This window comes from Etheostoma spectabile, chromosome 15, assembly GCF_008692095.1.
Source record: "Etheostoma spectabile isolate EspeVRDwgs_2016 chromosome 15, UIUC_Espe_1.0, whole genome shotgun sequence".
In the NCBI taxonomy this organism is placed as follows: domain Eukaryota; kingdom Metazoa; phylum Chordata; class Actinopteri; order Perciformes; family Percidae; genus Etheostoma; species Etheostoma spectabile.
The window spans coordinates 3185498-3198862 of record NC_045747.1 but is presented as its reverse complement, the minus strand read 5'-3'; the positions used below and the strand labels follow the sequence as shown (position 1 = coordinate 3198862).

Genomic DNA, 13365 nt, shown 5'->3' with positions numbered 1-13365 from the left:
ATTTCGGTTTTATGGCGGTGGAAAAACCGCAAAAGTTCCTCATTCTCAAGCCAATCCATCGGGTCCATCGGTCAGCCACCCGCGCACGCTCCTCTGCGCAGAAACACCAGGCCCCGCGAGACCCCCTCTGCTCCAAAGGCTTTAAGTCGACGTTACGTCCATATGGCGCAAAATAAACCACTTTATAAAGACTTCCGCTGTTTTAACACGCAATAAAACCCTTTGCATGAACTGTCCTGCTCGACAGGATGTGAACACAGTGAAATTTAAAATGAGCACCAGTTAGTTCACCGTGCTATCAAAAACAATGGAGCCAGATTTTTAAAAAAAGGCGGAAATTCTTCCATGGACGATCATATCTTCTTTTTAAATGTCCTCAGTTCCTTCTTTCTCCCAAAAACCCTCGAGGAAGAGAGCAACGCCCGCTCGCCCAGTCTTCCAACAACTGGCTTCTCGGTTTCTGTGACGTAGGGTTCTAGAAAGTGAAAGTAAAGTTCAGTTTTCTTTCGGGAACGAACGGCAGCAGCCTCGAGCGTCCCGTCCATAGACCGGTACAGTCTATGGTCCCGTCTCATGCCGTCCCGCCTGGTGCCATCCCCGAGATTCTACTTTTCAAAATAAAAGCTCGCATCTGGAAGAAAATAAGCTCGCGTCGACAATCATGCTATGAATAAAACAGGCCTACTTAAAAATATATGTCTCCAAAATAAATGCAGATTATAGGCAAACAAAAAAAAAATCCTTCTGCCATCCCACCTGGTGCCTATTTCGAGCTTCTACTTTTCAAAATGAAATACTTAAAAAAATATCTTTCTTTCCTACTCTTCAAAGTAAAAGCTCACGTCAACTATCATGCTAATTAATAAAGTACTTGAAATATTTAGTGTTTTTTTAACTTAACAGTAACGTCAATCATACAAATGAATAAAATACTTAAAAAATATGTCTACAAGATAAATGCCGTACTGGTGACTAGAACACTTAAAATATATTTCCGTCTATAAAATAAATGCAGATTATAAGCACAATAAAATCCTTCTGCCGTCCCAGAGCTTCTACTTTTCAAAATAAAAGCTAGCATCTTGAATAAAATACTTTAAACAATTGTCTCTCTCTTATTTTTCAAAGTAAAAGCTGGCGTCAATGCTAAGGAATAAATTACTTTAAAATATTTGATGTTTTTTTTAAATATTTAAAAATATATGTCCATCTCTAAAATAAATGCAGATCATAGGCAAACTAAAAGATGCCTTTTTATGGCTGCAATTGGAGCCTCTCTCGTCTCATGCCCTCTCCATGCTAAGTATTTTGTACATAAGTAGGCCTATAATGTATTAGCAGCAATGTCCCTGGAAGTGTGTATTATTCAACGATGTAAGCTGGTGGACTCTGATTGGCTAACAGCTAGCCAATGAGAGCCTGGCCATCAGCATCCTTTACCCAGTGCAACTGAGCGAGCTCATGAATAGTAATGAGCTCAGGCAACATGATGTCAGACTGACCAGCTTTTGTAATTGGCTGATTTCTCCTCTGATTTCTTTTCAGTAGCTAGAGCTGTGATCAGCCACAGTGGAAGCGATAGCATTTGTCAAAGTATTTATTTACACCTGGCACATAGATTTAACGTAAAGGCACATGTTTTTATCAAAATAAGCCATGTCATTAAATATGTACACAAATACTTTTTTAAACAAATATCAGCAACAGACAGATGAGAGAGAGAGAGAGAGAGAGAGAGAGAGAGAGAGAGAGACAGAGAGTGCAAATAAGTTAGTTTAAACTGTATAATTAGATGTTTTTTGCATGATGCAAATGCTTTGTTTGTGTTGAATTGTGCATTCTATACTTGTACCGTTTGTGCATTTTGTTATGTGTCAGCACTAGGAAAATGTTCATTTAAAATGTCTGAATACTCCTATAATGGATGGGCTATAAGCAACCAGATCCAAAAAGTAACCATTCATTCATTCATTCATTCACTGCCTTTAGACAAATACAAACTCATACTGACTTTTACAATACATACATGCAAACAGTTATAATGCATACATTACCACACCCTTTGAAACATATGGCAATAGAAAATGTTGGGAGCAACATTCAGGAAATAAATACTGATAATTTGTTAAACGCTTTAAAAACAGTGAAAAAAAGATTAAAAGAAAAAAAAAAGAAATATGAATCCCTGTTATCTTCGTTTGTCACATCTCTAAAGAAAAAAGTTAAACAAATTAAAGGCGAACTTCACAAGCCCCGTGACACGTAGTGACACTCACTAAGATCCGACTCCAGTACTTGTAAAACCTCAGCAACTTAATAAAGAGTGCTCTGTTGATTCGGCACTGCACTCCTGCAGAACAAGGCATTAGGGTTGCACGAAATTGACTAAATAGTAGTAGTATCATGCACTCATTGTAAAGTGGCTTGTGGCAGTTTTTAAGATGCAAAATAGGTTTGTTGTCTTGCCTCTTGCGCAGTTTATCACCATTCGACACGTTTTGCTTAGTGCATTAGCCAGCACCGACGTCCGTTTGAATAGCAATTGCATGGGGGTGCTGGTCTTACGGGGAGGTGTGTTCAGGTGCACTCTTGGAATATTGCTATCTTGAGGCAACAGAAAGTGATCGCACCATTGACCAACAAAAACCTGGTCTAAAGTCAATAGCGCATTTTTTTGTTATTTTAGACTTATGCACAGATATGCTTGTTACACACACACACATCCAAAAGATTAAAAATAAAAACATTACGGTGCAAATCTATACCCACACAATATAACACTTGAGTGTAAAAAAGGATCCCCTTATTTCATTCAACAGTCCCTTCTTTGATGTTGAAGACATTGTTAAATTCTCTGTTAAATAAATTCTTCAGTGTGTTGCCCATGGCAAGGAATTCCGCTTTGTCCTGCAAAAGAAAATAACAGATGTCATCACTATATGGCCAAACAAAGTAATCTTAGCATCATATGTGTAAATGATAAAAATTCCTAACCCGAGAGGGTTTTAATGACATGGTTTCTTACTCGGTTGTATGAAGCACAGTTGGTGAAAATGAGCCGGATGTCGGACACAAACTCTCCGACGGTCTGGTAGAGTCGCTTCTGAAGTTTGTCTGCTACATTACCCAGCCACATGGGAGTCTTGATCTTAGCGGAGTAGTCTGTCAACTGTGGGACGCAAACAGAAATGAAGGAAATAAATATACATATTGCAAAAGGCTACGACACATCGCGAAAGATACTCTATGTTTTATGTGTTAGTTGAAATAAAATATCAATAGGAATCTGCATTTTAAAATGGAACGGTCACTTTTTTTTTAAAGTTGTGCCTTTTACATTCAATTCTAAGTTCAATTTGTGTAATAAAAAATGTTGGAAAATATGTCACTTTGTTTTTAAATCAACAAGCAATTTGTTACTATACAATACTGAAAGCAGCAGAAAATGCACAACTGAGAACACTTTAGTATGTGTTTATTTATCGCAAGTAATATCGTTGTCGCGATATTCAGCAATGTTATCGCACATCCCATATGTTCCTCATATCGTGCAGCCCTAGAAGGAAATACTTGACACTCTGCGACACTTTTGCATTTTCTTTACATCAATATCAATCTACCATAAGAAAAAATAGTGTGAGTCCTCCAGTCGCTAGATTATCAAATGCTACGCCTGTAACAACTGTTACATAATTGTCAATGTATTTACATAATCGCGGCTTCTTTGTTCGACCGCAATTAATTGCTAACATAGCTAAGGTCCTAAGGTATAAATGTTGATGGTATTTGTTGATTTTTGTTTAGATGTGCCAAATTGTAATTCTATAAGTAATTATTGGTCAGACTGTTGAGCTAAAGCCATGCTAGTGGTTGGCAGTTGAGCCTAGACACATTCATAGCAAGAAAAATGACGAGGGGGAATACAGTTAGAACAAATTGTTATGATAATAAAGAGACGTTTACTTTATAGGCCGTGTTATTACATCATCTGGGTCACAACAGTGATATATAGTGAAAAGATATATCCTGGAATTCATTCAAAAATCTGTTTGAAAAAGTAATAAATAAATAAATAAATGTGTTTCAATTGGGCTGAGAGAGACAATTATGTTGTTTGTTGCAATTATTTTTGAGACAACTAATTTTACAGCAAAATTTGGACTGGCTCTTTTAAGTGCACTTTATTTTATTGAAAATTAAATAATTGGGCCTTTTTAGCATGAATGGGAACCGAGTAAGCAGGTTGATAGGAATAGCGAAGAAGAAGACTTACATAGAGGCATGGGTTTGTAGCAAATATTTGTTCCTCGTCAACCTCGTGCAGATACAGAAGGAGATACTGGCATTGCTGTCGATGTGAGAAAAGACTGGTGAGAGACGGAGAAACGGGCGTAACGATGGAACCACAGAGAGTCACCCAGTGTGCTTACCATCACGCAATGGGATATTCGGCGAGACATGGCTGCTTCTCTTTCCAGCTCATCCACATAAAGCCACGTTTTGGAGTTTCCAAATACACAGAACGTACACATCCATGGGCTATGGTCCCTGCTCACCCAAACACAGACACACACAAACAAAATACATAGTCACAGGATCATCAAATAATTATCAAACTTGAACAGAATATGGACCCTTCTCTATTATTGTTTCACTCAACTAGGTCAATGCCATTGACACAGGACTAGTGTAACATGATAACTATCGCTATTTACAAATATTTACATAAAAAACTTGGTTTGTATAGTTTAACAAACTAGTCAATTTAAAATAGGCTGAAAGAGGCTTCCTCCTGCTTCTGACACTAATTCACTAAATGAATTATTGGAACTGCAGAGTCGGATGATCATTTTCTTTGACTCAGACTCATCTTCAAGCCAGATAAGCCCATACTCTATCTTCTAGCTGCTGCTCTGCACTTGTGACCAATATCGCAAGACAATTTCTACCTCAACGTCACAATTTAACCCTAACGAGATTTCATGGGGCGAGATCTCGTCACACCTCTATTAATAAACGCAGCTTTAAATTTCGAAAAAGCAGGGCCTTCTTTATAGGAACACTGCATTTACCAACATAAAGTAGTTTAGGTGACAGGCATTACAGTGTCATTACATAAAAAGACACATATATCGAATAAACGTCTTTTTGATCAAAGCTCACCGTAACATGGCGTCTTTTAGATGAGGCAGGTGACATTTCTGGTGGAAGGAGCGGGGGCAGTAATCACACACCACCAACTCTTCTTCTTCTTCAGTTTTACAGATGCAGCACTCATTGTTTTTCTGATTCTCCTGCCGAGACAGACGTGACAGCAACTCCAATTACACACAGGACAATTACATGTTGTGTCTCAAAGAGAAAAAAGCTTCCTTGTTAAGACTTGTACTGGAGTTTCTGGCTCTTTAACATTACTTTAACATCAGCAATGGCCGTCACATTGTTTATGCAGAAAAGATGTACAGTATGTAGAATGCTGGTTGTCTGAAACTGTCCGATAAGGAAACTTACCAGGTCTTTAGAATCTGGTTTGCACAGTTTGCAGATGCACAGCAGTGAGTGGAGCGTCAAGATTTTTGCCTGAAATAGACAAATCACATTCACATTTTTTTATCTCATTAATAGCAGCCCCACTTCATACTGTTTGCTCTCTTTACATCGTATCAGAGCTGTATTACGTTGCTTACATTCCTACTTCTGCCGTTTCACATTAAGCGTTAAGTTGGCAAAAATGTGGCAACTTTTATTGGGAAGAAGGTTGACATTGTTGTTGACCGGCTTCTTTATCGATACAACATGAGTTTGTTTGGCTGCACTATAAACAGATACACCCGTTTCTCTTCTGACCCCATAGCTGCTCAAGAAGCGTTTGCTTTAAGACTTTCCATGTATGCAGGTGGAAGATCAGGGAGGCCGCCAGAACACAGCAATACCGCCAAATACAAATTACAGATGAATAAAATCTATTTATTGACAAAGTTGTCCTGACTGAAATGCAGAAAGATGGACAGTCAATGACCCAGCATCCTGATCATGGTTACCTCTAAGAGGGCGTTGATTGGTTTCCCTTCCCACTTGATGTCTTTCCTCCAGCTGCCATTTAACTGACATGATGATGATGCCTTCTTCCAAAACTCCACCGGGGTCATCCAACTTGTCTCAGTGCGAATACTCTTCCCACAAGTCCCTGGTGGTGAAAGCATTCAAGATGAGACACACGTTACACACTATGTACACTGTCCATTACAAAGATTTAGCTTTTTGTGGATATTAAGATATACTTACCTGACGCAAATCGTTTTATGTGTAAGGTCCCTGCTAAAGCTCCACATGTAACTTTGAACACCTTCCTGCCACTGTCACTGCTGGCTCCTGGCTGCTGCTCAGTCTGCTCCTCCAGCTCTCCCACTTCATCTGTAAGGGACACACGAGGAACATGTGAGTGACACAACCATTGCTATGATACTGGGATAGCACACACATCTAAAGTCATTTCTTTTATCAGCGTGTGTCAAACCTGGATATCACTTTAAAGAAAACAGCACCTGTCACATCTGTGAAACTTTCTCTGCTGCTTGATGAAACCTGTTGTTCCATGTCCCGGTCACAGTCCTCCTCTTCTTCTTCTTCTGCACTCTCAGACACTAAGAAACGGAGGAGGTGAGTAGCCATTTTCCCATTGATTGTATACTACGGCTGAACGATATGAGGAAAATATGCCATAACGTTGTTGAATATCGCGATAACCATATTACTCGCGATACACAAACAGATATTAAAGTGTATTCAGTTCTGCACTTCTTCAGAATTCTTTTACTTTACAACAAATTACTTGGTGAAAAAGGAATATCATTTCCAACGTTCTTCTATGGACAAATTGAACGTTATATTGAATATAAAAAACACTTAAAATATATTTTTTTAAATGTCGCAGCATTTTGCGATGTGTTTATTGCGCCAGTTGATATTGTGTAGCTCTTTTGCATACCTCAATTATTTCTCCTCATTAGCAGTTAAGAAGCTCCCTTTGGTCTTTTCTCAAATGTGTAATTTTTTTTAACTCTAAATTTAATAAATTCCAATTTAGATGAAAACAAAATGACATTAGATAAATAGATCTTGTAATAGCTTGTGGGGATGCAGCACTCTCTCATAAACTATCAATACTCACTCATACAGTTTTGTACTAACAAACCTGATAAATGATCCGATGGGAACAGGGGCTGCTTGGCCTATAGCAGGACAAAAAGACATGGCTCAGATCAGGATCACCGACAACAAGAAGATACATGAGACAATTTATTTATTGATGTATTTTCACCAGTTTTTCTTCTTACCTTTTTACGCCCTCCTTTGTACTTCCCTGCTTTCAGGTGACCTTCCTGCAATGAAATATAACACACTGTGTGAAGTGATCCAGAGAGGCCCACTCGCATGGCCAATGTTATATAGATTCCAAAATACAAATCAGTTTTTAACCAACCTGTATTAGCTTTCCCAGGGGGGTGTCCATACATCGAATGCTCAACTTCCAGTTCTTATAGCTCTGCTTTCCAGCAAACCTCTCAAATTCATTGGGAGTAAACCACTTTTTCTCAACTACAATGCACTCGTCCCCTGAAACATTCAACACAAACAGGATTGGGGACGTGTTAGTCCAGAGGAATAGAGAAAGACAGAGTGGCCACACTGCCATTGGACTCCGTTGTACGCTTTTTGCCGCCTACTTCCGGGGTACGCAGCCACTCATAGTTCCAAACATCCATCCATTCATGGATATCATTCATTTCCATTGCTGACTGTCAAGTAACTTCTGAGATATGTAGATTAAATAGCTACCTTTTTTGAATTGTCAACTCTTTTTATTACAGTGAGGAAAATAAGTATTTCAACACCCTGCTATTTTGCAAGTTCTCCCTCTTAGAAATCATGGAGGAGTCTGAAATTTTCATCGTAGGTGCATGTCCACTGTGAGAGGCGTAATCTAAAAAGAAAATCCAGAAATCAAAATGTATGATTTTTTTAACTATTCATTTGTATGTTACAGCTGCAAATAAGTATTTGAATACCTGTCTATCAGCTACAATTCTGATCCTCAAAGACCTGTTTAGGTGCTGAATCCCATTCTTCCCCTTACCCCTACCCCTTGGCCCTTCCCCTACCTTGCGCGTTCACGCGGCACCTAGTGCCGGTCCAATACGTATTACGAGCTAGGGTAGGGCATGGATCAAGGGCTGTATACCCCACGGATCTAGTGGTGGACGCGACCTCACTAGAAAACACACAGGCAGTGTGTGGCTGCTGCATCAACCAGAGAGACACATGAATGTAAGTCTTTCAGGTTTAAATAATTATTAAAAAGTACGACAGTCTTGTTTGTGGTCTATGCAGTCCTGTACATGTGTACCCATGTTCCTAACTGAAACTTTTAAAAACGCTAGCTTGCAATGCTAACGCTAATCGCTAACGCTAATCGCTAACGCTAATCGCTAACGTAATCGCTAACGCTAATCGCTAACGTAACGTTAACAGTCCCACATATTTCTGCCTGAATGGACTGTATAGATCGCATAGATTGTATAGCTAGTATATATTAACGGTCTATGATACATCGCTACGTGCTACATATACGCCCGTCTCACACAGGAGGACACAGCCTGATCCAGGTTGGGGCTGCAACGAGCAGACTTCCTAATTCTATGTCATGTGTACCCATTCATTATTGCATGGTAGCCTACATTATTGTATAATATTAATTAATTCCTGTTCATTGTTCATGCACTTGTTATTGTGTGGTTTTGATATGGACACTGAGGATATGTGAGGGGGGGTTACTGGCCAAAAGGCTCCAGACTGGTCTGGAATCAGAGCAGCTGTAGCTACACAGTGTAGTGTGTGTGTAGTTGTTTGTGGTCTTGTGTGTATTTTTTTATTTACACATGAGTGCCTTTTTGTGTGTGACATGTTAGTATGGTTCTAATAGTTTACAATGGTTCGTACATTATTTTATGTAACGTTTTGCCTGTTATGTTCAATTTATCACCAATAAAGACAGATTTTTGTCAACAAAAGTTTTGTAAGACATCAATGACATTCAAACGGTGATAACTGAAACAGATATACACACCATGTCATACAGGGTGTATATGTATGTATATGTACACATGATGCATGTGTATACACATTTGTATGCAAACCGACCTAAGTACTACCAAATAAGTACTCTCACTACCAAGTGAACCTAAAATAACTAAAAATTATAACACTGTTGTCCAAACCCACTCAATCAACAGACCTAGACGGCATCTTGGAGGTGTTTGATCAATACTGTATGGTGATGTCACAAGTGGTGTCCCAATTCATAGGGGTATGTTTTCACCCCTTACCCTACCCTGGTTTCAAGGGCCAAGGGGTAGGGGTAAGGGCCAAGGGTAGGGGTAGGGGAAGGAATGGATTCAGCCTTAGTCTGCCTTCAAAATGTCCCCCCCCCACTCCATTTATTATCCTAAATTAGATGCACCTGTTTGAGGTCGTTAGCTGCATAAAGACACCTGTCCACCCCATACAATCAATAAGAATGCAACTACTAACATGGCCAAGACCAAAGAGCTGTCCCAAGACACTAGAGACAAAATTGTACACCTCCACAAGGCTGGAAAGGGCTACGGGGAAGTGGGAGAACTTGCAAAATAGCAGGGTGTTCAAATCCTTATTTTCGAGAGAACAAGTATTTGATTATGCAGGTTTTCCTACTTACAAAGCATGTAGGGGTCTGTAATTTTTTTATTATACGTACACTTCAACTGCGAGAGACGGAATCTAAAACAAAAATCCAGAAGACCAAAAAAGAATTTTTGAATGTACACGTTCCACCAAAACTAGTTCCTTCTCGAGGCTTTTCTGCAGCGGCACCGTGGCTCCGCCTGGCGCTTACTGCCGCCCAAGACGATTGTGACTGATTTAAAGAAATGCCAATCAACAAGAGCATGTTTTTCTCCCATCCCAGAATGCTGTGTGGACTAGCCAGACCCTTCTCCACAGCGCCGTGGAGGAAGGTCTAGCAAGGCGAGACTATGGATGCGTTCTGCTGTGATGACCACTCTTTGTCACTTTCTTTCTCCTGTCAGATTTTACTTTTGAAAAGGTTGTATAGAAAACCTTGTATTCAATGACATCTGATTAAAGATCTCTGAGCCTGGTAACACTTCACAGGTTTCAGTGTTTGGTTTTCCTTTATAGAGAAGACAACGATGATGGTATTTCTTTTTCATAATCAGATACTTCAGTGATTGAGTTGTACTTACCTTGAGCCAGTCTGTGTCTGTTCAGCGTCCCGGCCTGGTCGCCACAGGTCACAGGCAGCTGGAGCTTATAGAGGGGCCAGTTCCAAATGTCAGTCTTCTCTCCCTTCTTCGGGGGAGAGGCTGGAAATAAAAATATATTTTCCCTTCTTTGTTCCTAATGCAAAACTTTGTTTCACTGAGACAGAGAGAAAACTTCAACAAGCAATTTGTTGTATTGTAGAAGAATACTGAAAGCAGCAGAAATGCAGAACTGAGTACATTTCAATATCTGTTTATTTATCGCGGCGTTCAACAACCTTATCGCATATTTCCCTCATATTGTGGAGCCCTTATTTGTGATTAAGTTTCAGTGGTGAAACAAAAGTAAAGCATAGGTGGGAGGTGACTTACAGAAGCATAGTTCCTTGGATTTTTTCCTTGGAGTGAACTGAGATGATGGACCTGGCTGCTCCTCCTCATCGTTATCGCACAAACTGCTACTTCTTAGTTTTCTCTTCTTTTTCACCGAGTTTTCCTGCTTCTTCTCTCCCTCCTCCTCCTCCTCCTCCTCATCTTCTGAGAGCTCCTTTCTTTTCCCTTCATCTGCCTTCTCCACGCTCTCTGGCACTTCAAAATGGAAAGACCCTGCAGTTTAAATGTATGCCCATAGGATATAAATATAAGGTACACATCAAGTGACAGTGAAATAATTGTCACTCCTTTTTTAATCCAGTGCTTCCCGACCTGTCTGACAGGGCGACTCAATACATGGATACAATATGTATACTCTTTTTTAAATCATAATTTCAAAAAAAAGACAATCTGACCGTCCAGGAGACTATTGCGCAGAAGCCGCAGGGTGGGGTACTGGTTCATGATGGTCTCCTTGAAGACGCAAGTCCAGAACGTCTTGATGCGCTGCGATTGTTTTCTCTCCAAGCAGTCCAGAATTTCATAAAGACCTTTCTTCATGTTCTCTTTATTTTTCATGCTACTCACTTTCTGCACACACAAAAGTATGGGAAAAATAAGGGTTTAGTAATTCAACAGTAGACTACGTTGTACATTTAATTGTTTCTTTCATGGATCCCTCCAGTTAGCTCGGCCAACACAGCACACAGGGGGGAGACCGGGGATGGTTGTATCAAAAAGGGACGGTTGGAACAGCACTAGGGATGGTCCTAAACACGTGGCTCATCTCCCTGATGTTTATACATAAGTGAAAACTAGGGACTACTCGACTAGTCTGTCTACCTGTGTGCAGGACATCCTGAATGCAAAGCAGACACATCCATGACTGTACTGACCTGGACACACAACATTTTTTTTGGCATAGGCAATTTCTTTGCATCTATTGGAATCTATTGTAGGCCCTCCACAATTAACGCAGTAAACCAAATAAATAGCCTACTTTTTAAACAGTGATGACAGACAAAACTTTTAAAATTCCCTTCATTGCTTAGACGAGACACAGGAATAGCCTAACCAACGTGTTCAGCGTGAGTAATCGTTATACTTTAAAAAATAAATATACGTATCAGTCACAATGTGTAGCGTATGGGTGGCTGTGCTGAAGTAGTAGTAGTCAATATGATCGTAGAAAGAAATGTGAAAACTATCATCGGGTATTTCCTAAACTAAGCCCAGGTAACCAGTTGTTTTAGATCTGCCAAAATAAGATGTTACCTGGTTGCTGACGTAGTCGATACATAGGTTACTGGAAGAGTTATCTTATACAACTTCTACCTGTACAAACAAAAAAGCTGTTAGATCATATGACCTCTGTAAGCTTTACAAAATATTGACATGAAGTGTTTTGCTTGTTTTGTTTTTTCTTTTTCTTTAGTAACCCCCTGGCTCTTTTAGAACGTAGACTGTTAAGATGTACGGAATATCTTCTTTCCTACTGTATGTCCATATTCTACAATACAATTTTAATAAAAATTAAAAAAAAGTTATCTTATACAACTTTGGTAGCTTAAGACGTTGTGAGCAGCAGATTTGAGTGTTATTTATGCATTTTGCCACAAGATCGAAACCAGCTCGATCCGATTCTGATGTGATTATATCGTTTGTACAACTTTTATATTTGTAGGTGGCTGTGATCTGGTGCTTACTTAAATATTTTCGCGGCAGTAGGCCTAGATTTGGGAAACGATATGAAAAACACCAGGAATATGTTTGTGATTGTGTGACGAGATCTGGGTGACAGAGGCAGGCCACAACGGCAACCGTTAGGTAAACACGACATAGAGAAACCAGTTGGTGTGTAACACCTGTATTAACAAATGCATAATGTTTCCACTTACGTTGTATTTGTCCTCTGAGATCAGGTCGTGGTCCTTGAGCTGGCTGAGAAAGGTGTGCGGTTTCTCCATGCAGGACATTTCGGTTTTAATGGCGGTTAAACACCCCACACCGGCAAAATTCCTCCATTCTCAAGCCAATCCTGGGATCCATACCATCGGTCAGCCATGCCCGTCGCACGTTCCTCTGCATCAAACACCAGGCCCCGCTAGAACCCCCCTCTGTTCCAAAGGCTTTAAGTCTATGTTACTTATCCATATGGCGCAAAATAAACCACTTTATAAAGACTTCCGCTGTTTTAACACGCAATAAAACCCTTTGCATGAACTGTCCTGCTCGACAGGATGTGAACACAGTGAAATTTAAAATGAGCACCAGTTAGTTCACCGTGCTATCAAAAACAATGGAGCCAGATTTTTAAAAAAAGGCGGCAATTCTTCCATGGACGATCATATCTTCTTTTTAAATGTCCTCAGTTCCTTCTTTCTCCCAAAAACCCTCGAGGAAGAGAGCAACGCCCGCTCGCCCAGTCTTCCAACAACTGGCTTCTCGGTTTCTGTGACGTAGGGTTCTAGAAAGTGAAAGTAAAGTTCAGTTTTCTGTCCGGAAGTCGCAGATGTGGTCAGTGGCTGCAGGGTGCTGAAGGGTCCTGACTCCCTTTTTATTTGGATGTTTCGGTCCAGAAGTGGAAGTATTCAGATCATCTACTTAAATAAAAGGTACTATCAAAATACTCTGTTACAAGTAAAAGTATTGCATTGAAAATGTAACTTAA

General features: G+C 39.9%; 1 protein-coding gene across 5 annotated transcripts in view; it reads right to left on the bottom strand.

Moving 5' to 3' along the window:
- sp100.1 (SP110 nuclear antigen, tandem duplicate 1) overlaps positions 1-12737 on the bottom strand; it is a 24433-nt gene extending 11696 nt beyond the window's left edge. Inside the window, exons 1-17 of one of the 5 annotated variants that reach the window (XM_032537101.1) lie at positions 12593-12713; positions 11970-12029; positions 11111-11285; positions 10695-10928; positions 10305-10424; positions 7484-7617; positions 7338-7382; positions 7196-7232; positions 6546-6644; positions 6286-6414; positions 6042-6187; positions 5512-5580; positions 5164-5294; positions 4431-4548; positions 4274-4348; positions 3026-3169; positions 2415-2907 (exon numbers count right to left, since the gene is read on the bottom strand). In XM_032537101.1, the coding sequence (XP_032392992.1) occupies positions 2809-2907; positions 3026-3169; positions 4274-4348; positions 4431-4548; positions 5164-5294; positions 5512-5580; positions 6042-6187; positions 6286-6414; positions 6546-6644; positions 7196-7232; positions 7338-7382; positions 7484-7617; positions 10305-10424; positions 10695-10928; positions 11111-11273 (1743 nt within the window). In that variant the 5' untranslated portion in view covers positions 11274-11285; positions 11970-12029; positions 12593-12713 and the 3' untranslated portion in view covers positions 2415-2808. Of the gene's footprint in view, positions 1-2414; positions 2908-3025; positions 3170-4273; positions 4349-4430; positions 4549-5163; positions 5295-5511; positions 5581-6041; positions 6188-6285; positions 6415-6545; positions 6645-7195; positions 7233-7337; positions 7383-7483; positions 7618-10304; positions 10425-10694; positions 10929-11110; positions 11286-11969; positions 12030-12592 lie in introns of those variants that run through there. The other 4 variants (XM_032537098.1, XM_032537100.1, XM_032537102.1 and 1 more) reach the window with 4 other exon arrangements.
- Between the last annotated feature and the right edge of the window lie 628 nt (positions 12738-13365).